The 24,096-nt window shown below is 44.9% G+C and overlaps 1 protein-coding gene across 1 annotated transcript in view; it reads right to left on the bottom strand.

Annotated features, from left to right (window-relative positions):
* bsk (mitogen-activated protein kinase dJNK) overlaps positions 1-24,096 on the bottom strand; it is an 84,731-nt gene that overhangs the window by 3,299 nt on the left and 57,336 nt on the right. The window contains exons 7-11 of the mRNA XM_050195640.3: positions 23,780-23,851; positions 16,484-16,669; positions 16,167-16,291; positions 12,940-13,003; positions 6,488-6,577 (exon numbers count right to left, since the gene is read on the bottom strand). Of these exons, the coding sequence (XP_050051597.1) occupies positions 6,488-6,577; positions 12,940-13,003; positions 16,167-16,291; positions 16,484-16,669; positions 23,780-23,851 (537 nt within the window). The remainder of the gene's footprint in view (positions 1-6,487; positions 6,578-12,939; positions 13,004-16,166; positions 16,292-16,483; positions 16,670-23,779; positions 23,852-24,096) is intronic.

Genomic DNA, 24,096 nt, shown 5'->3' with positions numbered 1-24,096 from the left:
GTCAGTCCAAGCCTGTATAGAAGGCGCGAGTACAGATCACCACCTCATCTGGAGCAAGTCTGCCAGCACCCAGCATGGCAAGGAATGACTTTCAATGTGTTCTATATTTTGCACTAGCACAGAGTATGGCCACTGCTTCCACTGGCATTCACAGGTAAAGCGCCCACCCCCCCCAACCCCCCCTCTAATTGTGAGTAGCTCAGATTCAACACTGAACTTCACTGGACAGCAAATAATATTTAAATTGCTGGAATCAATGTGAAAGTGTATGACCCTGTGACAGAGGCATCAGACTCACTGAAGGGAGCTTTCACTGCTGAGAGTTTAACTATAATTACTCCAATAGTCAATAACTAAATCTACCAGCAACAAGACAACAATTGATTATTGGTTGGTAAGGTTTAAAGGGGCCCTGATCCACTTTTTATCAAAGTCGAGGAATGCATTTGAAGTTAAAATACACTATTTCAGAAATACTTTGCTGCAAAAAGTACTTCAATGCATTCAGCAGAAGCGGTGTGATTGGCAATCAAACATCCTGTTGGCGGTGCTGCCACTTGACTTGCCCTGTGCCGGCTACAGTGAAGCAGCACATGCCCACAATGCTCCACCTACTGCACATCACCTTGGTGCACAGTTCAAATTTGATTTTGGATGTTCACGTAGGTGCCACTATTTCCAATTTTTGCACCTATGACGTGGCAAACTATGTTTCCTCAGCGACCCACAGTGTGTTCAGTCAGTGCACTTGTCACGGCACCCCGCAGCAGCCGTGGTATCTATGCTATGTAGCAGGCCGCAGCTTCATACAACTGCAGTGCATATGCACATTTGCTTTGTGCCCGAAGGGGCTCGAGTGCCTGCTCGCACTCGTATACTCCAGTCTAGCCGTGTTACGTGGTGCGGACCGGCTTTGTCCTGCAACAGCTTGACCGACAGATAGTAGCCACATCCGACTTGCACATATTGAAGAGCTATTAATAGCTCAACATGAAGCGAAGTCTGCCAAGACGTCAAACCAGGAGCAGCCAGGAGTGAGTGCACGCTAGCAAGCAAGCGCATGATCTGACCTTAAGCTTTACGTGGTTCGAGGCTAGTTCTTAACTACTACCGTAAAATATAACGGAAGCACCCACCCCACTTTCACTGAATATTGGGTTAATCTTGATATGGGCGCTTGTCCGGTCGAAGCAGTAAAAATCCAAGATGCCGGCCAATGAATAAGCTTCGGGGCAGGGCTACGGTGGCTACGGAATCGAAGCATGTTTATTTTCAAATGGTAAATGATGGGGTACACTAGCACCTACTCATCGTCACTGAACCCAGCGAACGACTCTGCCGAGTTGGTGCCGAATAGGAGGTCAACAATGCATTCGTCACTGACACTCAAGCAACTTGAACAGACCGCAGACTGTCCAGTGCCTGCAAGTTGGTTATGCAAGTGCCCATCCTAAATACCATCAAAGGCGAAAATGATCCACCACCCCTTGAAGGATCCCGCGGCCATCTGTTCAGACACAGCAGCCCAACCCGTCGACACAAAGTTCAGCACGTCTTGGTGCAAAGGCTTCCGGAGGTTCCCTTTAGGAGTCTTCTCTCCCTTCCTCATGAACTCAGCCCATGACATGCGGAGGGAGTTCTTGAACAACTTACTCTACAGACACACACACACACACATGTATATATATACAGGGTGTCCCAGCTAACTTGGACCAAGATTTAAAAAATACCCGAGAGCTCTAGAGAAATCGTACTGACTGAGGTTATTTAAGGTGCCCTACGACTTTGTAATAGATATGTTTGCGATTCAAGCAATAATAAAAAAGTTCACTAATTAAAAGTAATTAATACTTCGTGATGAAAAAAATGCTGGCCATAAGTACATACGACTATGGCTACTATGCAGTCGGTATGACTTCTCTTGAGTTCTTGGGTACCTTTAAAATCTTGGTCCAAGTTAGTTGGGACACCCTGTATGTATATATATATATATATATATATATATGCAATGTTGGTACTGGTGGCTTCTGCTATGTCGACAACAGCTTTCGTTTTCGTCGATGACGAGTAACCGGTGAATATTGTTAGTGTTGGGACCCCAAGTGCATTTGAACCACTCGAGACATTTTTCAGTTGTCATCCAACTATTTTTAGATGAAGTTAATAGTACATTTGCTGTAGAAACGAAGACAATATTGATTAATGCAGCAGTGTCCGCATTACGGCCAGAGAACGTATTCACCCTTCAGGGTTGCATGTCGAAACTAGGGAAACCTGTAGCCGGGTGCACTCCCCAGGCGGTACACCCCAAACACTACCGGGCGCCGGGTTCGGGAGCGCCTGTACCCATCTTTTTTTTTTTTTTTTTTTTTAATCGGTGGGTGCCGGCGGTGGGTTTCGAACTGTCCACCTACCGAAGCCGTGGCGGACGCCCTGTACACTATGCCACGACTGCGGTAGAAACGAAGACAAAGGGCACAAGAATTAGGAATGACCATGAATGACTTTTCGATGAGCACGGTCTTTCCCTTTCCACTGCAAAGAACCGAATATCCCCCTCATCACTCCTTAGCAGTCTTGTAGTGACTGCAATGAGGAATATTTCGGCTGATGCTGGCGCTTAGGAGGGGGTGGACGCTTAACATATAATTTTCAGAATTCTGAAGTTTCGGAAATGTTAATACTGGGCACCTGTGCGAAACTGGGTGCTTCCGTAGTACAGTGCAGTCCACTTATGAAGATATTGAGAAAAACGAAAAATATGATCATTATAACCGATGATCGCTATATCTGGACTGCAGTTATTAAAAAAATATGCTGAACATACCTTTGCAGCTTCAAACTCAAATTCGCTACTTGCTCTAAAGAATAGATGATGTAGAAAGTAGGCTGTGAAAAACAAACTTTATTTCAAGCGCCAATGACCGTGTCAAGGGTTAGGCACGCCGAAATAGTCCGAAATCTGCACTTGCTTTTGCGGCAGCTTCAGCTTCACAACCGCGGTGTGTATGGCTTCCAGCTGCTGCGCGAACATTGGTGGAAATCCTTTAGCATGCATAAACTCAATTAACGAGTCGATCGACAACAGTGGACTTTGCGTGGACATCGAGGTCGGGGTCAAGGAGCCACTGTCAATCTCGTTGTCACTGTCGCTGCTGCCGTCGCCATGTCGCACAACTTTGCTGTCGGTCAAGACAGCACAGCTTCGGCGATCGCCTCGTCGGTGACCTCATCACAGAACGAGGCAGCACTGTCTGCAGTCAAAAACTCCTCCATCGACGCACCACCTGTGTCACCAGTAGGAACGAGCTCCCAGAGCTCGGTTATGTCAGCGGCTCCCACCGTGTTGGTGGTCTCAGTGGGTTGGGGAAGTTCGTCCTGACGCACAAAGCCCGCCTTTTTGAAGCAGTTGTATATGGTTGACTGCTTTACTTCATACCACGCACCATAAACGAAGCGCACGGCTTTCAAAACGCTGATCTTCAGGTAAGGGGGCCCGTCTGCATAACCCGACGTGCCAGGAGCTGCGCGGTCAATGGCTACAATTAGCCACTCCAGCATGCGCCGCCGATACAGGACTTTAAAGTTGGCGATCACGCCGGCGTCCAACGGCTGCAGGCCTGCCGTAGTATTCGGAGGCAGAAACATCAATTCGACAGATGTAACGCTGTGTGCGCTACAGTTGTCAAGTAGCAACACTACTTTTCTTCCTTGGCCTTCAATTATACTGTCGAACTCGAGCAGCCATTCTTCGAACAGGTCGCGGGTCATCCACGCCTTCTTATTGCTGCGATAGCGGACTGCGATGTGCTGATTCTTAAAGCATGTTGGCTTCTTTGATCGCCTGATCATGAAAGGCTTGAGACGATGGCTCCCGGGAGTCCTTGCTAACACACAGCTACATGATCACCCCAAGTTTCGAGTGCTTCCCGCCGGGGCATCGATCTCCTTTAAGAGTGCGAGTCTTTGACGGCAACATTCGAAAAAACAGAGCAGTTTCGTCGCAATTATATATGTCCTTCTCCGCGTAGCGCTGCAGCACACCGGGCAGCTTTGTCTGCAGCCACTGCTGCTTTGCCTGTGTGTCCAAAGACGCCGCTTCCCCTACCATGTTTTTGTAAACGATTCCATGCTGCTCTTTAAAGCGCTGAATTCAGCCTCCCCCAGGCTCAAAATTTGGCCGTCCCAGAAGAAAAGCGAAGTTTTTTGCTTTGGTGGCAAGTATTGGCCCACTAATAGGCACATTATGTGTGCGGGTTGTGATCAACCACTGGTAAAGCGCCTCTTCAACATCGGCGTACAAAGGGTCTCTAACCCTTTTCCACTGATCGGCATGGCCACTGATAGCTCCTGCCTTCACAATCGCGGTGCTCTCGGTTTTCAAGATGGTTGATATCGTTGACTGGGCGAACTCATACTTCTTCACGAGGGCGCTCACCTTGAAGCTGCGTCGAGAGTCCTGCAAAATATCCAGCTTCGTGTCAAATGACACAGCTTTGCGCTTTGTTGGCGCCATCTTCGAACTGGGTTGTACTGTTGGTTGCACGCTGCTGTGATGGCATCAGCCTGCTATCGCGCTCGCTGAGAGAGAGAAACTGAGTGCAGGACGGGCGCCACCGCGCCGCTTTGCTTGTCGCTTTTTTTTTTCTCTATCTTTCGGAGCGACTGTGGCCGACGAGCATGAAGCAGCTAGTGCCATCTTGTGGCGCGCTGCGCCTACTCAGGTACTCTCCGGTGCACGGGCGGGGCGGGACGCGCTGCGTGGTTATGGCGGCAGATACAAACTTACGGAGGTAAACATCGCCTCGTCTCGACATCGTTCGTTTCAGGGAACTAAGCAACGCAAATGTTACGATTATTTGGCACGGAAAACGCCGTCCAGACGGCAAAATTTTGATCGTTATATCCGATATGCAGCCTAATGCATAAAATGACACTCTCATGTCGACCCATCGTTATAACCGATATATCGTTATATGTGGTATCGTTATAAGTGGACTGCACTTTATTTTACGGTAGTTGAAATTAACGAGACCCGACGGCTACAACACCGGTAAGTAGGGTGGCTAAAGTTTATTTCCTACGCGGGCGGCCGCGGCCGCGCATGAGCAGAAAATAGTCTTACTTCCGGAAGTACGTAATTATTATCGAAATTCGAAAGCAGATTTTCACTTACTTCAGTCTGTTTATTAAAGTGCATCAATAAATACATGCAGTAACAGTAGAAAGAAGTGCACTGATCCAAACACTCTTGATTTATGTTGGCTATTGGGCAATAACAGCCGCGTATGGGAATCTGATATATTACAAAATAAAGCATCCAGAAGAGGAGCAGCCTTCCGTTGAAAAGAGCGTTTGAAAAAAGAGTGACTTAGCACTCCAATTGCAAGCTTCATGCACCGCGCACAAAATTTGGCCGCAATGTTCATAGCAGTGTACGTTATCTGTGGACTGTGTTTTTTCACCAAGCCCAATGAGTAGTTCAGGACACCTTCAACTTTCCAAGGCAACACGGGACTACTGAGATGCCATAGTGGAAGGACTCCAGATTAATTTTGACTACCTGGAGTTCTTTAATGCACACAGAAGTGATGGCACACACGTTTTTGCACATTCATCATATTCAGCCAATGCTGCCAGGAAGTGAACCCACAACTTCATGCTTAGCAGCAGAATGCTTTACCAGTGAGCTACCACAGCAAGTAAGAAACTGCTCAATACACTAACACTCAATCCACTAACCTAAAAAAAAAAAGAGCATACCCTTTCATGTACCAAGTGCTGAAATAAAATGAAGCTGTTACAAGGGCTGCTGCTAGCACTGTTGGAATTCTGAAATAAGGTACTGTGGTTTTAAAATGCAAATACAGTTGAAACTCGATTTAACAAAGTGATGACCACGCTCGAATTACTTCATTAAATTGGGAAGTTAGTAAAATCGAAAAAGGAATTTTTTGGTGTTTCGGAATCTAAAATTGTAATGTAGCGACATGAAGAAGCTACTGCGGCATTGTATTTACCACTAATCCAGCAATTTGTTGCATAAACCATGATATAATGAAAGCAACCACCGTAACCCCAATCGAGTTAGTGTTGAGTCGGCTGTTTGTACATGGGTACGGCATGCAGCCTCATCAAAATAAAGCTGGGGATGTGACCATGGCGCTTAGGTGTTTTAACGTGACAGCTTTAGAGCGCATGCTCGAAGAAGAACCTGTCTGTGTCAAAATTAAAAAGAAATCACCGCTTTTTTTTTACCCATTTACTTCAGGAAAAACTTCATTAAATCGAGTTCAGCCAAGTTTGCTTTGTTAATTCGGGTTGATGACAACATTGAACCCTATGGGTACCTGCTTGGGAATGTAAATTTCTTCATTAGATCGAGAACTTGGTAAAATCGGGTTTCGTTATATCGAGTTTTAACTGTACCCCTAGTAGCATGCCTAGGTTTTACATTGCCGTTATGTTGCAGTATTTTGTACCACACCTTGTGAGGAGCCATGCAAAGCATTGCGACCAGGAGTTCCAAGGCTGTTGTGAGTCTGCTCATACTCAAGGACTTCCTTGTATATCAATTCTGCAAATACATGAATAATAAAACATTGCATTTACTACACTGCAAGCTTTCTTTGTTTTATGTCACAAAAGCAACCAGGGCTGTGACGTGCCAGCCATAAAACATGACAAATTCTGACATAAAGTTATACAAGCAATATATAAGTTTCATTGCTTGCATATGTTGGCCTATGAAACAAGTGCATTTTCACCTAACATTATAATGCGTTGTCTGTATTATTCATGAAAGTACTTCCTCTCTTTTTCAATATCATGACTTGCAATTAAAATGTCAATTAAGCAGTTATAGGCATTCATTGCCTATGTGTTGCTGTTTCTTTCCTCAATAAATAGTTGTGCTTTAAATGGGTGTGTCCTATAAATAGATGCACCGCATAGAACCACTTTAATAAAATGCTCTTGGTGGCAGCAGCACATTTTCCTTTGACCAAGGAGAGGTTTCACAAGATTATTTTATAAGTCCCATTCACACTGCCATTTTAGTAAGAGAGCTTGGTAAATAGCTTGAAGACTGCCTTTAATTGCATTGTTGCTTTAGTGACTATGTGCAGCCTTTGATCCACACTCATCTGCTTTTTCATTACTGGGTGACTGGAACACAGCAGAGACCAATAGATTTAGTTTCAATTGTGCCAGATATCACCCTATTAGTGGCTCATTCTCAGATCTTAAGCAGAGGGCTTTTTAATGCACTTAACGATTCTGTGTGCACATTATACAGCAAGCTATCATGATTGTTGGGTGGGTTGGTTTATCATGAAACACAATGAGCAGCTCAAGTAGATGGCACACAAAAAGACACATTGAGAAAGTGCTGGCAATAGACCTCCAACTATTAAAGAAAAAAAGAATGCCATTTAAGTTACTGGACATTCTGCACTTAGAAAATATGAATGGTTTATTCCACACCAAAGCAACCAATGTTCTTTTGATGATCCCAGATACAACTGAAATTTTTTTATGTGTTTGAAAAAGTTCTAAACTCATTCTCCCCATTTACTTTCGTTAGCGAAAGTTTTCTTGCATTTTTGGGAGACTTTATTTTTCTTGTCCAGCTGAGCTAGAGGGCTCCAACCAACGTTTTATTGCAAATGGATGTTGTGTGATATAGTTGTTGAAATGGTGCGTATGGCAAGCCAATGAAGTTATGCGACGGCCAAAACAGTCAATGTTTTAAATCTTGGAGTACGTCGAGTGCTTTCGGCATTGGCAAAAACCCGTAAAATTGCAAAGTTAGAATGTTTTCCCCACACTAAATTAAAAAAATCCAGAATGGAAATAAAAACAGTAGCCCGACTCAACAAAGTACAACTGAAAAATATTTAAAGTGTTGAAGGTTCAGCAGACCACTTGGGAAAAAAATGTTCAATTTATTGTGAAAAAAAAAAAAAGCTCTGCATTCAAGGTTAAAAAGTTGTTTTAGTGGCCTGCCTAAAAAGATGTGCTACATCATTAGACAACCCTAGTTGCCTTCTATGCATGTGAGAAGTTAGTTACAAACGGAAATCACACACACGCACGCACACCATTATTCTCATAAAGACCGCACTTATTTTTCTCATAAATTTAGACCCAAATTTCTTAGGTGCGGCCCATGCACAAGCAAAGACAGCAGCCAGTACATACCTAGTGGGCCAAGCTAGTAGACAACTTGGGTCACTAGATATGCCAAAGAGGTTAGATGAGAACAACCATACCACAAACTGGGTGACGTTCTCCGAAAATGCTAATCAAATTATTACACCATAGCCTTTTTAACTGCTGTTTAACAGCAAGCAATTAGTAAACATTCTATAATGCAGAGGGCTCTGCAAATCCAGAGCCCAATCTTTGGTCAGTTAGAAGAGGAATGTAAAAAAAAGTCGCAGTTTTGCCCGAAAGGTGAAGCATCGATTGTGACAGCAAATTAGCAAACAGCTATACGAAGTAACGACAGTAGCTTTATCGGACGTATAAACTTGTGAACATTCACTTACTAAATTGGAAAGCGTGGTGTCATGTGCGCACAAGCAAGCATGAACGCATCTCACTTGATCACCACGGAAACTTGCTGTCATAACGACGGAGTGAGGAAGTGTGGCAGAAGCAGCGAGCAGCATGACCTTCATGTTGCCTCCGACTTCAACGTGGACTAAGCGGCGAAAACACAGTGAACATGAAGCTATGACAGGGTGTCTACCAAGTTGACATTTCCAAATTCCTAAAGTTTTCCAGGTTTTCCATGAGTGACACAGAACTATGTTTTATGTCAAGACGAGCTGAAACCACGTCGCCCGATGCTGTCACTCTCTAGTAAGCATGTGAAAAAAAAAAAAAAAAAAAAAAAACTTAATCCAGTTTGAATACTAAGGAGTAGTGTTTATTTTATTCAAAAAGAGAATAGAAGGGAGGGGTTAGTAAAATGCACAGCAAATAAAATGTATTTAAAAAAAATACAAATCAAGCTGGACATTCTCAAATACGAATAAAAAGGAGATGCACCCAGAAGCAAATATTTTCGACCAAGAGCTATTTCTATCAACTGATAGTGAGCTCAATGGTATGAGGCCCGAACTTTGTCACAATTGACATTCTCTCTCAACAGCTCTTAAGTCAACTACAATTGTCCTGATATACTCTCAGACCACGCACGACGCCTCAATGTTGTGCTTCACTGCTTTAAATACTTCATTTTGGTTTGGATGAGGGACACCTGCATCTCGGCATCAGCCAACACTGTTTTTGAGCTCAAGCTTCTTCAAAGCGGCGACAGCACGCCTCCTTTCCCGTTCATTCCTCAATGCATGGGTCTTTTCTGTTCTCGTCCTCCTTCCGCCAAGCGTTCGCATCATGGACCATTTGAAGCATCTTCTTGGTCAGCTGTACAGTCAACGTCCAATTTTTCAAACTCCCCGAAAAACAGCCGAAAAGTCGGCCAGTTGGAAAAAGTGAATGCATGTCTTTTACTGCCCTTCAGGGCTCAAATCACCACAGGCAAATATGAAAAAGCTCTGAAGGCCTGCCAGTACACTTATTAGGTATATCGGTGCTTGTACTGTGACAGGAGATACCGGGTGCACGCGTGTATAATTAAAGAATACATACTGTGTCCCCTGGCAATTGCCCCTTCGTAGGCTTGTTATGCTTCACCGCAATACTTTAGCATATGCTTCACCACGTGACTTTTGTGTACAGAGGCGAAGCTGACTTTCGGGAACCGACATTATGCAACGCATTGTGCTTTCCAAGCTTCGAAGCCAATCGCGAGGACCACAAAGGCAGAGTCGGTGCCATTGCTGACAGCGGTGAATTCGTTCAATGAAAAACACAGCACCCAACAGCAAGAAGCTTAATAGTGAGCATTGAAACAGCTAGGCCTAGCATTGCCGCAGTGGTGGCTACGGCTGCCAGCGGATCTGGAGGCGAGAGCGCCAGTTCGAGGCGGCGAGGTAATCAAAATGGCAGCGGTGGTGGCTTTGATTAATGCCGTATTGGACCTGCGGTTATGGCAAAAAGTCGAGAAAATCAGATGGCGAAGGGTTCTTGCGTCCGAAATTTCAGACGCTTTGATAGATTCACTCTAAGGAGCATGTGGTGGTGCCGCGAAGCCGTCCGAATTATTGGGCATCCAGAAAGTCAGTCGTTGACTGCACACTGGCAACTCCTCCAGCCGACGACAGGGCGTCAAAGACGATTCGTTACGATTCCTGTCTGTTACTCGAGCCAGCCTTACCGCGACTTTCGTTCCCTTTCAATAAAATTACAGCTAATTTTCCCTGATAGAAGCACAAATTCGCTGAGTTTTTCCATACTACTCAATATCCCAGAGAATTCCCGGATGGTAGACACCCTGTACCAGCACTCATTCTATCCCCAGCACAGATCGCTTTCAAGATAGGGCCTGCACAGCCGCGCCATAAACAGCAGCGCCCCCCACCACCACCCCGCCCCTCCCTCCGGTTCCTTGCGCAATGAAAGACAGCATGCTTCCTCCCCGATTTCCTTCTTGAGCTCTTGACATTGAGCCGCCATCATCAGCTCACCCTCGCACGCTTTCACTCGCAAGTTCAGCACACGACGATGATGCTATCGCTCTTGGACTTAAGGGGGGACATGGGTTGTGGAGATTATTTCCTGCATCTTATGGCCAAATCTGATGAAAATATACAAGCTTACTTAGTTTTTCGTGCTGATTTCAAATATGCAATAATCTTTCTTGTAGGTTCATTAGTTCAGGAGACTGACAGTGCTGCCACTCTATTGTTTCCGGAGACAATGGAAAAAAAAACTGCTCAGCAGAAAGTGAATATTATTGCATAGCTAGATACTATAACGTGCAATAACTGCAATGCTGCAAAAAGTTTTCAAATGAAATTTTAATTAGCCATTCTGCAGGTGATCAAAATTCTTTCCTTGACCTAAGGCTACCACACCAAAAGAAAATTCATAAAATAGAAATATACATATGCACAAATTTGAAATTCTGCTCTCAGCACTTTGTAATATGTAGATCAGGCTTTCTGCTAAAGAAAGAATTGGTGCTCCAGCTGTTCTAGATCATGAGATATCACTTCGACAGTCTAGTGAAGTGACCCAAAAACATGTTTTGAGAAAAGTGAGAAAACGTGCAAAAGCCTACTTTATTTACAAATTTACAGCTGTAACAGCTCAGTAGGCACCAGACATGTAGTCCTGCTGACTCCCAGCCCCGGTGTGCCGCTTTTTGAGGGACTGGCACAAATTTTCTGATGCTTTGCACTTCTTGGCTGATGCTGTCATTCGACGCCTATCTTTCTCGGCCATGAGGGTGCGACTTTGCTCGCTCGGATTTAGACATAGTTCTTTCATTATGTCCTTTGAGGCCCTTGCCCTTGCACACAACGATGTTCCCAGTATGACCCACGTTCAGTTCGGCGTAAAGTTCGCGAACCGACCGCGCGCAGTCGCTCGTCAGATTACGCGCCGCGCGATCGGCCGCTGGCGTCAACTTCGTCTTCACGTAGCTCTGGCACGTTTTCGTGTGAAGAGCCCGACGGCTGATGCCCATCAACGAGACAAACGTCATTGAACGCGGTCTGTCGGTTCTCCGTTGCCTGCATGGCACGCGTAGCCAAAACGTTCACAGCAAAGGGTTTCATTCGTTCAGCACTGTGGACGCGTGGCGAGCTCCACACCGACGCAATCTCTCCACAGTTTGCGCACATAAAACGCAGCTTCACAGCGAGTCCGTATTCCCGCTCGTCTCGGACGATTTATAAGGCACCACTGCAGATGTTGCTGTTCGCAAATGTTAATGAAGTGTTCACGGCACTCAAATCCACAATCGTAAACGTAGTCCCATCAGGCGGGCGAAGTGCATCGTCGGTACTGTCACCCACACTCGCGTTTCCTCTCCGTCGCTGGAGCGGAAGACAACTCCGATAGCTTTGCTTTGGCTTTCGCTTCCTCCTCCTCCCGCTTGGAGGGTTGCCGGTAGATCGTATCTTGCCGTACGCGAGCGCTGGGTCGAAGGGTCAACGGCAGGCGGACTTGTCACAGTATCGGCAGCAGCCGATGCGGTCGTTAGGCCTGCCGTTGCTGCATCAACGATTTCGGCATCGGTCGCTGAGGTTGTGGCGTCCTGAGCGTTTTGCAGTGTTGAGCAGCGTTTTTTGAAGTTTCCGATGAGTGTCCGTCCCACTTTTTACGCACCAAACTTGTGCCGCGTTCGAAATTTGCGCTCCGTTTCAGATATCGCGTTGACACAGGGGCAAGATGGCGCACCTCAGTGCGCGGCTCTAAGCGCGGAGCAGACGATGGCAATGCAGTTCCGCCAATCGGGAGGCAAGCTCAAGTCACGTGCACCGAGTGACGAATAGGAGGGCGTTCTAGTACCTTCTTTTGCCGCGCATTTTATAAGTGGCCAATGGCTGAATGGGCCCCGTTCTGGCGGGAATTTGAAGGGAAAAGTCGCCTCTTTCAAATGAGACCAAGATGTCCGCGCTAGCACACGTGGAAGAGCAGGCGCGCGTTTCGGAAAATATGCCGTTTCAGCGCAAGTTCCGCCTGAAATTCAGCTAGTACGTGTCGTATAAGGCGTCACTGCGGCTAAAATACTGATGTTATCGGTATGAAATTAACAATATATATGCAATAATAGCTGTACATTCCAAAAATGCAATAAAAAAAAAAACGAGTTTTTTTCGCGATTTTTGGTCGCTACAACCAGTGTCCCCCCTTAATGTGGAACATTACGGAGGGGGCAGAAATGTGCCTGGAGTGTACATGTAATTGCTATCACAATAAAAAAAATCTAACAACCATATTACCCTCTTAAGCACAGCAACTCAACAAGCCTTACAGTGTTCAATGAAGGTACAAAAAAAAAAAAGAAACAGGCCTCACCTTTCCACTGCTCCACGGTGTGTTCACGTTCATCTACGGAGTGGTCATATGACGCAGGTGCTGGCTGCAAAACCCACGAAACAAGCACCCATAAAACAACTACTACAAGAGAAGAGAAGACATACAAGAGAAGGCAACATGAACCAGTACATCACATGATTAATTTAAAAAACCATAGTCTATTTACACTCAATCCGGCACACAACTGGTCTTTTCACGCTAATACAAATGTTGGTAAAGCAATCGAATGCGGTCCTAGGTCAGTGTTATACGGCCATCATCTGTGCCACCAGACAGCAAAAAAACCTTTTTTTAAGCACAACAAAAACACTTTGTGGGATGCATGCCATGTGAAAGTAGGGAAACAAAGTGTATACAAATGTGCTTTCAATGCTCACTTGCACTACATGTGCGTTTTAACCCCTTGCGGTCATGTGTCAGGCCCGCGGCACCATGCAAAAATATCAGCTCCAGTCACAGTGCCCGACATGCACACTTGCTCGCATTCTCCAGTTATTCAGGTTGGTTGCACCGTCAGTCGGCAGCATTTTTTAACTACGAATTGCAGTTTTTGGTTGCCTCTTGAGGGCAGCACTTTATCAAATGCACTCGAAGGAATTTTGGCGCGCAATTTGTGGCACGTACTGCTGAACGTATGGTGTCGTTTTACGTCTGGGCAATTTTTGGACAAAACTTGTGAATTTAGCGAGTCCGATAATGATTTCACCGCCGAGGATGACTATGTGTCGCCTTCAGATGGTCATCAAATGTCCTCAGATGACAGCTTGTCAGAAGACACTTACTGTGATGACCGAGGAGGCGATGGTTCGTGTGATGGTCTCCTACAACGTGGTGCAGGCAGCTGGAGACTGCACACTACATCTTTTCAAGATTTCAAGAATATTCCCTTTACAGTGACAAATCCCGGCTCAAAGATTGCTTTCTCCTAGCTTCACAGTGAGCTTGAATATTTCCAGCTGTTTTTTTACTGATGAGCTCATAGAAGAAATTGTACAAGTGAATTGGTATGCAATCGAGAAAATCACAAGTTTGAGTCCATTGCAAGAACAGTTGCTTTGGAAGACATGGCATGGCAGGCAGTGTTCGTACCCGAGTACAAGGCATTTTTGGGAATAATAATGAACATGGCGATGAATCCAAAACCTGACATAAAGGAGTCTTTCAACCAGAATTCTCTGATGCGTGCGACGCATGCGGTGATACGAAGACATGGGATCGTTCCCCACCTGAGGCAGGTTGTTTTTTCATACACTTTCATTGCCATTAATTTATCATTTCTTTAATTCAATTAGTAAGTACAAGTAATTTCCCCAATGTTTTCCTTGGTGTCTTTGTTGGCTTCTCACAAATTGGGTAAAGGTTTATGGCCGCAAAGGGTTACGTGTAGTCCATGCGCCTCCAAAGCAGTACTCCAAGATGATGTCTTTATTGTACTCAACAGCACTTGTCATTCTTACTAAAACAGTAATAACCTTAAGTAAACTGCTCAATCTTAAAGAATTGTTTTTTTCTGCATTGCACTTTTATATTGGTAATGTTTCTTTAAGCTTCTATAAAGTGAGGGTAGCTGGTTTAAATACAACTGTATTCTAACTATGTTTAGCCACAAGCAAAAATAATATTAACGAAAAGTCAAAATTTCTTGATATTTTTTTTCCAGCGATTCTCACGTACTCCTTTATCATGCAGGAAATGATTGGGAAGAAATGCAAGGTAGAAGTTCAGAAAATCTCGCTTTTCTAGTCTGCTGCCGACAAAAATTGGGTAGAAAAATAGGGTGTCGGGAAGTACCATTGCAAAGCTGATCGCGCGCCGTTTCATTATTGAAATATCCCCATTTTGGAACAGTCGTAAAGAGAAGAGATCGGAGGATCAGAGCTTCAGATAGTTGCAATGTGGTATTTTACCGTGCAAGAATAAAAGCAAAAGAACGGAGTAAAAAGAGGAATAACTAGTGTTGCAATTCGTTACTGCAGCAATGTGTACACAGGAAACGCTCTTATTGGCTGACGCACATTTTAATTGCCGGCGCACATTTTGACACTGATAAGCTGTGCATTTCTTTGTCCCAGCGGTATTTGGCAGTCGTGATAGGCTGTGTCGCTGGCTCACGTTTGTTTCGTTAATTATTCCAAAATGAAAAATTATGAAGGAATGGTAACAGTATCAAAAAAAAAACTTAAGTTTAACCTTTTGGTTGCAGGATGTCCATCCCTAAAAAATTTCTAAGGAGAACCCAGCTCAGGACCATTTAACATATGGTAAAAATGCAGCATTCGTTTCAAGAAATCTGGCACTATTTGGCCAGCACCCGCCCTTAGGCCATTAATCTATCAATGAATGAATCAATCAATCAATCAATTTTAAGATGAGAAGGTGGAAACTGAAGGTGGAAACCAGGGGTGCATGAATATTCGGAAAGTTCCCATAATATTGAATATTATATTCTTAATGTTCATATTTGATTCAAAAAATAGATGTTCGAAAATGTTAGAATATCCGGTTGGGTACCAATATTCGAATCAAATCAAACATTGCTGGCTGTGCGGGAGCAAACACGGTTCTCAGCATTTGTTTCTATCAAATCTGAAAATATTGGGGCGATTTTGTAAAGATTTTGTGCGCTAGCGAAATTTCACCTGTAAAGCACACTTGGCCACTGAACGTACGTCGAAGCTTTGCGGGAAAGCCAGCCTCTCAGTAGCAAGGCGCATGAGTTTGCCGACAGCGAAGGCGCACTTTTTTTTTTCCAGTGCCATCCCAAATTCTGAGCTTATTGCTTGATAGCAAGTGCGATGAGTGACAACTGGCACAGGGTCAAATGCCTCCGAGTTTATGGGCATTTGGTGCGGTATAATAAGACACAGGCTAGCGAGGCCAGCTAGTGGGAATTACTAAATTTTCCAAGCTAACATGGGCCAAATACACAATGTTTTAGTATAATGCGTTACTAGACCAGTTTTTAAACATTGGCAATGAAATTGCAATGTTCCAACATAACAAATTAACCCAACTTGCTAATAAATGCATGTGCATATCATTATTCGATATTCGAAGCTAAGTGTTCGTATTCGATTCGTATTTGGAAATGTTACGTTCGCACACACCTAGTGGAAACCTATCGGCAAATTGTTACTTCTGAATCACATTTCTCAAGTACTTGGGGACACTTCAAGCTATTGAGAAACTTATTCAGGGTCACTCACCGCGTTCACTTCAGCTTCATCATACCACACATTGATGTAAGGATGAGCAAGGGCTTCATCTACGGAGATACGCCTTTCTGGGTCAATCACAAGCATCTTGGAGAGCAGGTCACGTGCTTGACTGGCTGCAATGCGCACACAGAAATGTTAAGTGGCACAGTAAATTTCCCAGCAAACATAATATGCCCTTGCGGGGCCACGAGGAGACAAGATCTTGCACTTAGATATGCCATGAAGCTGTGTAGGTATGACACAGTCCAATACATTGAAAAGCTTGTGCTTAACAATAAGCTCAATGCCCACAACAAAGCGCTCACCTTTCAGCCGGCTGTGCTCATGACTATCGGAAGGAAACAGCACGTCTGGAAAGAGCTTGTCGAAGCTGTAGCCTGCATACCGAGGACGATTCTCCACGTAGTTGCGCACTGTTGGCTGCAGACGGCGCATGAACTCTTGCGATGGTGTACCCAGCTGTTCAATGATCTTATTCCATTGATCAATGTCTGTACAAAACCAATGGTCAAGGAATACTGTTTCGGATGTCCCAGAACAACTTGCCCCATTTCCATTTCCTACAAATGTGACAGCTACAACCAACAGGGCAAGAGAAAAATCTCTTGCCATGTTCTCAAACTTATGGCAAAAGTCCCACATGCAACAAGGCAAGAAAGAAAAGGCTAATTCCTACTGCGGCACCTTTCAGACGGTGGCCACGGCAATGTGCATTCCTACAGATTGTTCCAATTGGACACCAGTGCCAATTTTTCCTCACAAATCTGCATCACCTTTGTGGCAGTTGCTACACTCTAAAGCTGTGTCATAAGTGTACCACGTGAAGACCGCCGAACCTCCATACTCAAGATAACACTTGACGCCATAGAACAATGCAGATGTTAATGGGACCAGACAGCACATGTCAATCAATTTTGTAAATCAACCACGGCCGGTATTTCATAGCAATGCCTTTTCCAGATGCTAAAGACTTGCGCGTTTGTGAGTGGCTATGTTCAATGCTTTGCCCTGGGTGGAGCGTCAAATGTCCTCGAAAGCGACTGACACGTATTATGGCCTCTATGCAATGTTTTGTGATTCAGTCACGAGATCATGGCTCAGCTGTCTTGCCAATACAGCTGTAGTTGTGTGGAAGGCAGAAAAATATTGCCATTAGCTTTCGCAAGCTAGCACTCTGAAAGAAGTTTACTGGGTGCATTCTCTCGCAAGAATTTTTGCCATCTTGGACTAGTGCTTTGTTTTGCCAGTGCAATGCTAATTTGTCACAAACTACTGAGTAGGCTCAGCCCACGATGCAAGCCCTTCCGAATATCAGGAGCACCAACGAACACACTTGTCCATTAGGCCAGCCGGAGATTCCAAGGATTGCTCCGAGCATGGACTTCTTTCTAAGGCAATGTCTGCGTCCCCATGAGCATCGATGTGGTACTCAATGTGCAGCCTTGTTTATACAACATGCCTCATATCCAAAGCATATTAGTGCTTTATTGGACGTGAGGGCAGACTCCTAAATCTTGACTATGCCGGTAACACATCTCATGAAGTTGTTATACCTTGGTACAGAATGCAAATTTGCACTGTCAGTGGGCACATTGTTACACCACTGGGCATGTGTACAGTTGCAGTCCAAATTAGCAGGTCAACATTTCTGGCCAGCTGCCTTGTACTCCGTGAATGCTCTTCAAAACCCATCCTGGTGGTTTACATTTTACAAGAGTATGGGGCCATTACACACCTCCATGAGGGCAATCTCCTCCTCAACAGAGAGCAGCAGACAGCCAAAACGACTTCTGCTGTAGTGCAGTTCATGTTTGTGCCGACAGAGTAATTTTACCACCAAGTGTCACGCACACATGAGTTAAGTGTCAATGAAGCAGACACAGTCGGCAATTTGTCACTTATGCAGATGCAAGGTGCGTGCACAGCCCACATTCTCGTCATGCTTCTTGATGGTCTTTCTGCACCTCTGATGAATAATCTCGGCAATTAACACAGGCACCTGTGTCACCACTTTCAGTGACTTTATAGCAGACGTTATGGAATGCCCTGCATCTGATGTGGACAACACAGCACCATCACTGCACGTCAACATCAACTTAGGCCCCTTGGAGCAAAAACCAGCAGACTTCATGATGCCTCCGGCTCATTTACTGCGACAGCAGCAGGTTCTCACAGGAAGACACCACCACGTTCTCAAGAACAACTTCTTCACAATGTGCACAACCTCTCGTTCTGCTACAATACTGCCTGCTGTGGCCTCCGAAAAAAAAAAGCAAGGATGCGATCACCGAGTCTGCATGGCACCCAAAGCCCCACACAAATTACCAAGTGTGGGACTTTCATGGTAGCTCAGTGATAAGCGCATTCTTCTCAGAACTGTGGATTGCCGCAGGCACGAAAGCTCGATTCCCAGAGGGGGACCATGCACCATGCACCGAGGGTGAAGTCTTCCCCATGCAGCGAAGGTGAAGTCGAAAATGATGGGTTAGCCTAACAACGACAACATGCCGTAATGGAAAAAGACAGACACAGACAGACAGGCAGGCAGGCACACACACGCGCGCACACACACACACACACACACACACACAACCCCAGTTACTGTAAAGCAAGTGGTGCTACAAGAGTTGTTGCTCCAGCTCAAGAAGTGCTTCGCACTGTCTTTTAGGGTGTGCCTGACACTCATCACAAAACACGTACTTATAAACCGTAATTTCCAGACTATAAGTCACACCTTTGTTTAAGTTGCGCTCCTTTCTTCTCGCAAGTTTCAAAAGACAAATTGGTATATCAGTTGCATTGGTGTATAAGACCTGACTACTTCAACTCAGTTGACATGATGAAATGCAATTATGCATGCTTGTACACTCGTAGCAAAATACTGTACTTACTAATTTCAGGGCACTAAATTTCTGTAAACAAGATTTTTACTGGCTGTAAATTGTAGCACAAAAAAACTTCTACCAACACTCCTCTTAGGTGCCAAAAACGAACATATTTTAATGTTTAACATATTTAATGTTTAACCTTGATAAACGAAGTCGGTAAAATCAGATATTTGCTTCATTCTATCAAAATTCAATCTTCTACACAAATAAATCATCGATGGATTTTTCTTGAAGGGCCCCTCACCAGGTCTTCCTATATTGAGCTGATAAGCGCACAGCATACAATGCGTGCTAACGATCGTGTTTGCAAAGAATTACATCGCTATGTGCTGCGGAAATGTCTGAAATTTCAATGCGAACACCATTTTCCCTTTCCCTCGCAGCGACCGAGCACCAAGCCGGACGGTGACGTACTCGTGTCCCTGCGCTGTTAGGAATGGCCGTACGGGGTGGCAACGTGCCAGCTATTTCAGCCCGCTGCACGTGTTCCAATCCAACCAGACGGGGCGCACTTCAGAGAACTGCGAATAACCGGCAGCCACATCGCGCGGGGTCAGCTCAGGAATGTGCTACCCGCCAGCGCCACCCTTGACGGAGCAGAGTTCTACGAAGCCCCCCTGACATCGGCTCCGAACCTTTACACCTGTGTGTGTGTGCAACACGAGTATGTGAGCCCGCCTCTTCCAAAAGGGCGGATCATCTTCGGTGACGTCGAACAATGACTGGACGAACGTTTCCGTTCGCTTGGAATCAAGGGGGGCACGAGAGCTTATAAGCAGCGATTGTCGGCTGCTAGAGTGTGCTCGTTGTCATGCTTGAGATGTACTAGTGAGCTGTGTGCTCGTTGTCGCGCGAGAAATGTACTCGTGAGCTGTGTGCTCGTAAGCCGTTTGCTGTATGCGTCGTCTTGCGGGCTCCATATGGGAGTCACGCTAGACTGTCGATGTATGTCTTGTCGAAAATGTTAATATGTAAATAAATCCTGTTCACCGAGTTCCTCTCTACGACCTTCATCTCCTTCAAATGGTGGCAGCGGTGAGATTGTCCGACGACTCCTACAACTGGTTGACAAAGGTGGGATCGTCCGACAACTCTTACAGCGCCTGTGTACTCGTGTCCACAGTGTGACATCACTCATAGTGACACGTGACTTCGAGAATTATTGAAGGCAACATCTGTTATTTGTGTGATCTGTTGCTTGAGTTGAGAAATTTAAGTTCAGAGAAATAATAAAAAACACAAACGGAATGTCTGCATGTTTTTTGTTTTACTTCGCACCAAAGCAAGAGAGATGTGCTTCCGCTTCGTCTGCTTGTTCCCACGGTTGTGCAGTCACGTGTGCAGGCACCGAAACTATGCCATTTTCTACCGTGTTCCAGCATGTGATCATGCTCTGCGATCCACTTGTTCTGCCTCAGTGTTTGTGTAGCACTTAATTATACTGCTAGTCATGTGTCCTTGTGCACAGAGCACAAAATCGTGCGCTGTACGATACGAGGCAATCACAACAGCCTGCGCGAAACGCCGTCAGCGAAAGTGGGCAGGGTCCAACAAAAAAAAAAAAAAAAAAAAAAAAAAGCAAGAAGAAAAAAGTGAATGCGGGGCCCGTGACGTATTTGTCACGCGATCCTCGAGGTCTGGTATGGGAGAATGCAGGGGAGGAATTTGACTTGCGGAGGCTAGATGGGGTGACTGGAGAGAGTGTTTCGCTTTGAAGTGGAGCTGGCCTGCTGAAATCATGGGTTCGCGGCACTGAAATATTTCTACCTCGGCTGTTAATGAGCCAATTTCAAAAAGTTTCGCAGCAGAACGCTCCCTAGAGGACACGTAACAACTTCCAGCATATAACAAAAATTTGCTATGGGGGCTGGTGAGGGGCCCTTTAAAAGGAAGGGGCCGCAAAATTTTTGTAATTATCAGGCAATCGGAAAAAGCAATTTTGAATGTGTAAAAAAATCATTTTGTTGAATTTGAGTCACTGACGAATGATACTGTTTCATGCCATGTAGATGACATCTTCACATCGGCAGCAAGAAGCCAAGCCAGCCACGCTTTCATGTCAACTCACCCCCCGTGGCTGATAGTGTTGTCTGCAGTGGGACGTTACTATCGCGAAAAGAGCCAGCAGCGCGAAGTGCAAATGCTTCACCTGCCTCTCAGTTCAATGCATCTCCCAAACTTGAGATCATGCAACCTCATGCACTAAACATGTGGGAAGACGGTGCACGATGCCACACCATCTCGGCTCACACACTCTCTGCGCACACGGCAGATTTTCTCTAAAAGAGGCACATGGGCCACATATGTGTTCAGCCATGCACTGCCGTGGCCGTGCTAGAAAAGGAGACTAGTACCAACAAGTCACCCACTCCCACCGTAAACTTGCTTCCTCCCCCCCTTGCCCCTTGCTTGCACAGGAAGATGGCGCTCATCAAGCCCCCATCCTTCTCGGCTCATTCTCCCACACCTTCGCTCACACCTAAAGCCTGCAGTGCACGAGATGCGATATTATCGCACATGGACTTAACACGGAACATGACGCTGCTCCACTTCAACGATCGCTCTCAGTCGCATGAATTAAGAGGTACGTTCACAAGCAGTTGCATTTGACCCTCTGCATCCATGGAAGCGTCCATTTATTTTCTCAGCATTCCTTCATGGCGGCAGTAAAAGTTTGTTACGCAGCTAAACCTCGATATAATCAAGTCGGTAATATTGGCGATTTGCTTCATTATATAGAAATCTTGTATTAAGATTTGACCTTTTATGCAAATTAGTATTGATTTTTCTTACATGGAAAGGGGCCACAGAATTTTGCAAATTATCGGGCAATCGAAAAGAGCAAATTTGAATGAGAAAATAATTTGTTTAGACAAATTTGGCAGTCGGCGACGAATGATATGGTTTCATGCCACGTACGTCGACGATTTCATCTTGGCAGTACGAATTAAGAAAAACCAGCCACGCTTTCACGTCCACTCCACCCCCGCGGCTGATAGCATTGCCTGCACTGGGATAACGCCATCACAAAAAGCGCCAGCAGCAGGGAGTGAATGCTTCATCTGCCTCTCGCTCGAACGGGTCACTGAAACTCGACATTATGTAACCTCCAATACTAAACGTGCAGTAAGACAGCTTACATGGTGCCACACCATATCGGCGCGCCCACTTTTTACACACGCAGCAGATTACCTCTAAAGCAGAGTGCACGGCTGCACATGTGCTCAGCCAGACTTACAGCCATGCGCAGCCACAGTTGAGATGTGCGCCAACTTACCCCAATCAAGCGCCCCCTCGCACGCGCTTGATTGCATTACTGCAAGCGCGCTCCCCCTCTTTCCCTTTGTTCGTGCGAGAAGGTGGCACTCGTGATGCCACCATCTTTCTTGTGTCACCCTCGTACACTTTCACTCGCACCTAATGCAGACAGTGCGCGGGGCACAATAGGATCTTATCGCATTTGGGCTTCATACGGAACATGATGCGACTCCTTCGGCGGTCGCTCGTTTTGAGATGTGCCAATTGTAAACCATCTGCGTCCGCGGAAGTATCCATTTATTGTCTCGGCATTCCTTTGCTGCAGCAGTGAAACTTCATTATATTGAAATCGCATACAAACACACTTCATTATATTGAGGTTCTAAATACACGGTGTTCCATGGACAAGAGGTTATGAAAATGTAAATACTTCGCTATATCGAGAATTTCATTATATTGAAGCTCGTTATATCGAGGTTTAACTGTATTGAAGTCATGTATAAACATACTTCATTATATGATGTTCAAAATATATGGTGTTCTATGGGGACAAGTTACAAAAAGTTGCACACTTCATTACAGTGAGAATTTCGTTATATTGAAGTTCGTAATACTGAGGTTTAACTGTACTTCACTCGAAGTTACCGAGTGCCTCGTCTTTCGACGCAGTCAAAAGCTCAGCTACTTCAGTCGGCAGCGCTGGGACTCATCACCGTCAGCTTCTCAATAGCTTTTAGAGACATGGGCACGCCGCTTTTGTTCATTCTGCGGCGTGGTGTGTCCGGGAAAAAAACTTTTAAATCGGTCGTGCTAGCGTGCATGGTTTTAGGTATATATATATGTTGCACTGTTGTATAAGACACATCGAGGAACATCTTCGCAAAAAAAAAAAAAAAACCATGAGCTATAGTCCAGAAAATATGGTACTATAACAATGCCCATTCTATGTGACAAATGCCCATTCTATATGACAAAAGCGTAACCACATTTGGCAAAAGAACACGATGTGGTTCATGTTATCTGTCATTTCTCAACATTCTCCACAGCTTTTGCACTGACACCTTATTCCTTAAGTTAAATTAAATTTTGCTAATTAAGCATAATTAGATAACTGCTTGAGCACAATAAGTGAGAGAGGAAAACGGATAAATGAAAGACAGGGAGGTTAACCAGGACTGAGCTCATTGACTACCCCGAGCCCAATAAAAAGAACTCGTGAATAGCATGAACGACACCCATCAAAATACAGTGATTGCTGTTTCCGTAAAGGCCTCCATTACTTTTAAATTCTTGGTGACATTTAGTTGGGACACATAGTACAAGACAAGGGCTGACTTTTCAACTAATTCTTGAAAAAGCAACGCTCAATTTTATACATCATGTTTTAAGCAAGTGACCAAAGCAGACACAGTTTTAAATATGAATGACCCCAGATTAAACAGGCAAAAAGGATACGATCTGTGCCAGGAAAGAGCACTGCACCTCGGATCATTTCTCCCATTATACAGCCAACTGACCAGATGTCCACTGCAATAGGCAAAAAAAAGAGACAATAACTGTGAAACCAAACTTAAATGTGTTAAAATTAGGCTCGTGCAAATATTTAATATTTTCTAATATTCAATCGAATATTATGCTATTTGATATTCACTTTGGTTCAGATTTCAATATTATATAAGCGTTTTTCTGCATATAAGCCACACTAATCACAACACCCCAGGGAAGAAATGAAAAAATAATAAAGAAAAGAAATGCACACATATAACCTACTA

This window comes from Dermacentor andersoni, chromosome 1 (genome assembly GCF_023375885.2).
Source record: "Dermacentor andersoni chromosome 1, qqDerAnde1_hic_scaffold, whole genome shotgun sequence".
Classification (NCBI taxonomy): Eukaryota; Metazoa; Arthropoda; class Arachnida; order Ixodida; family Ixodidae; genus Dermacentor; species Dermacentor andersoni.
This window is presented reverse-complemented; position numbering and strand designations above follow the sequence as displayed.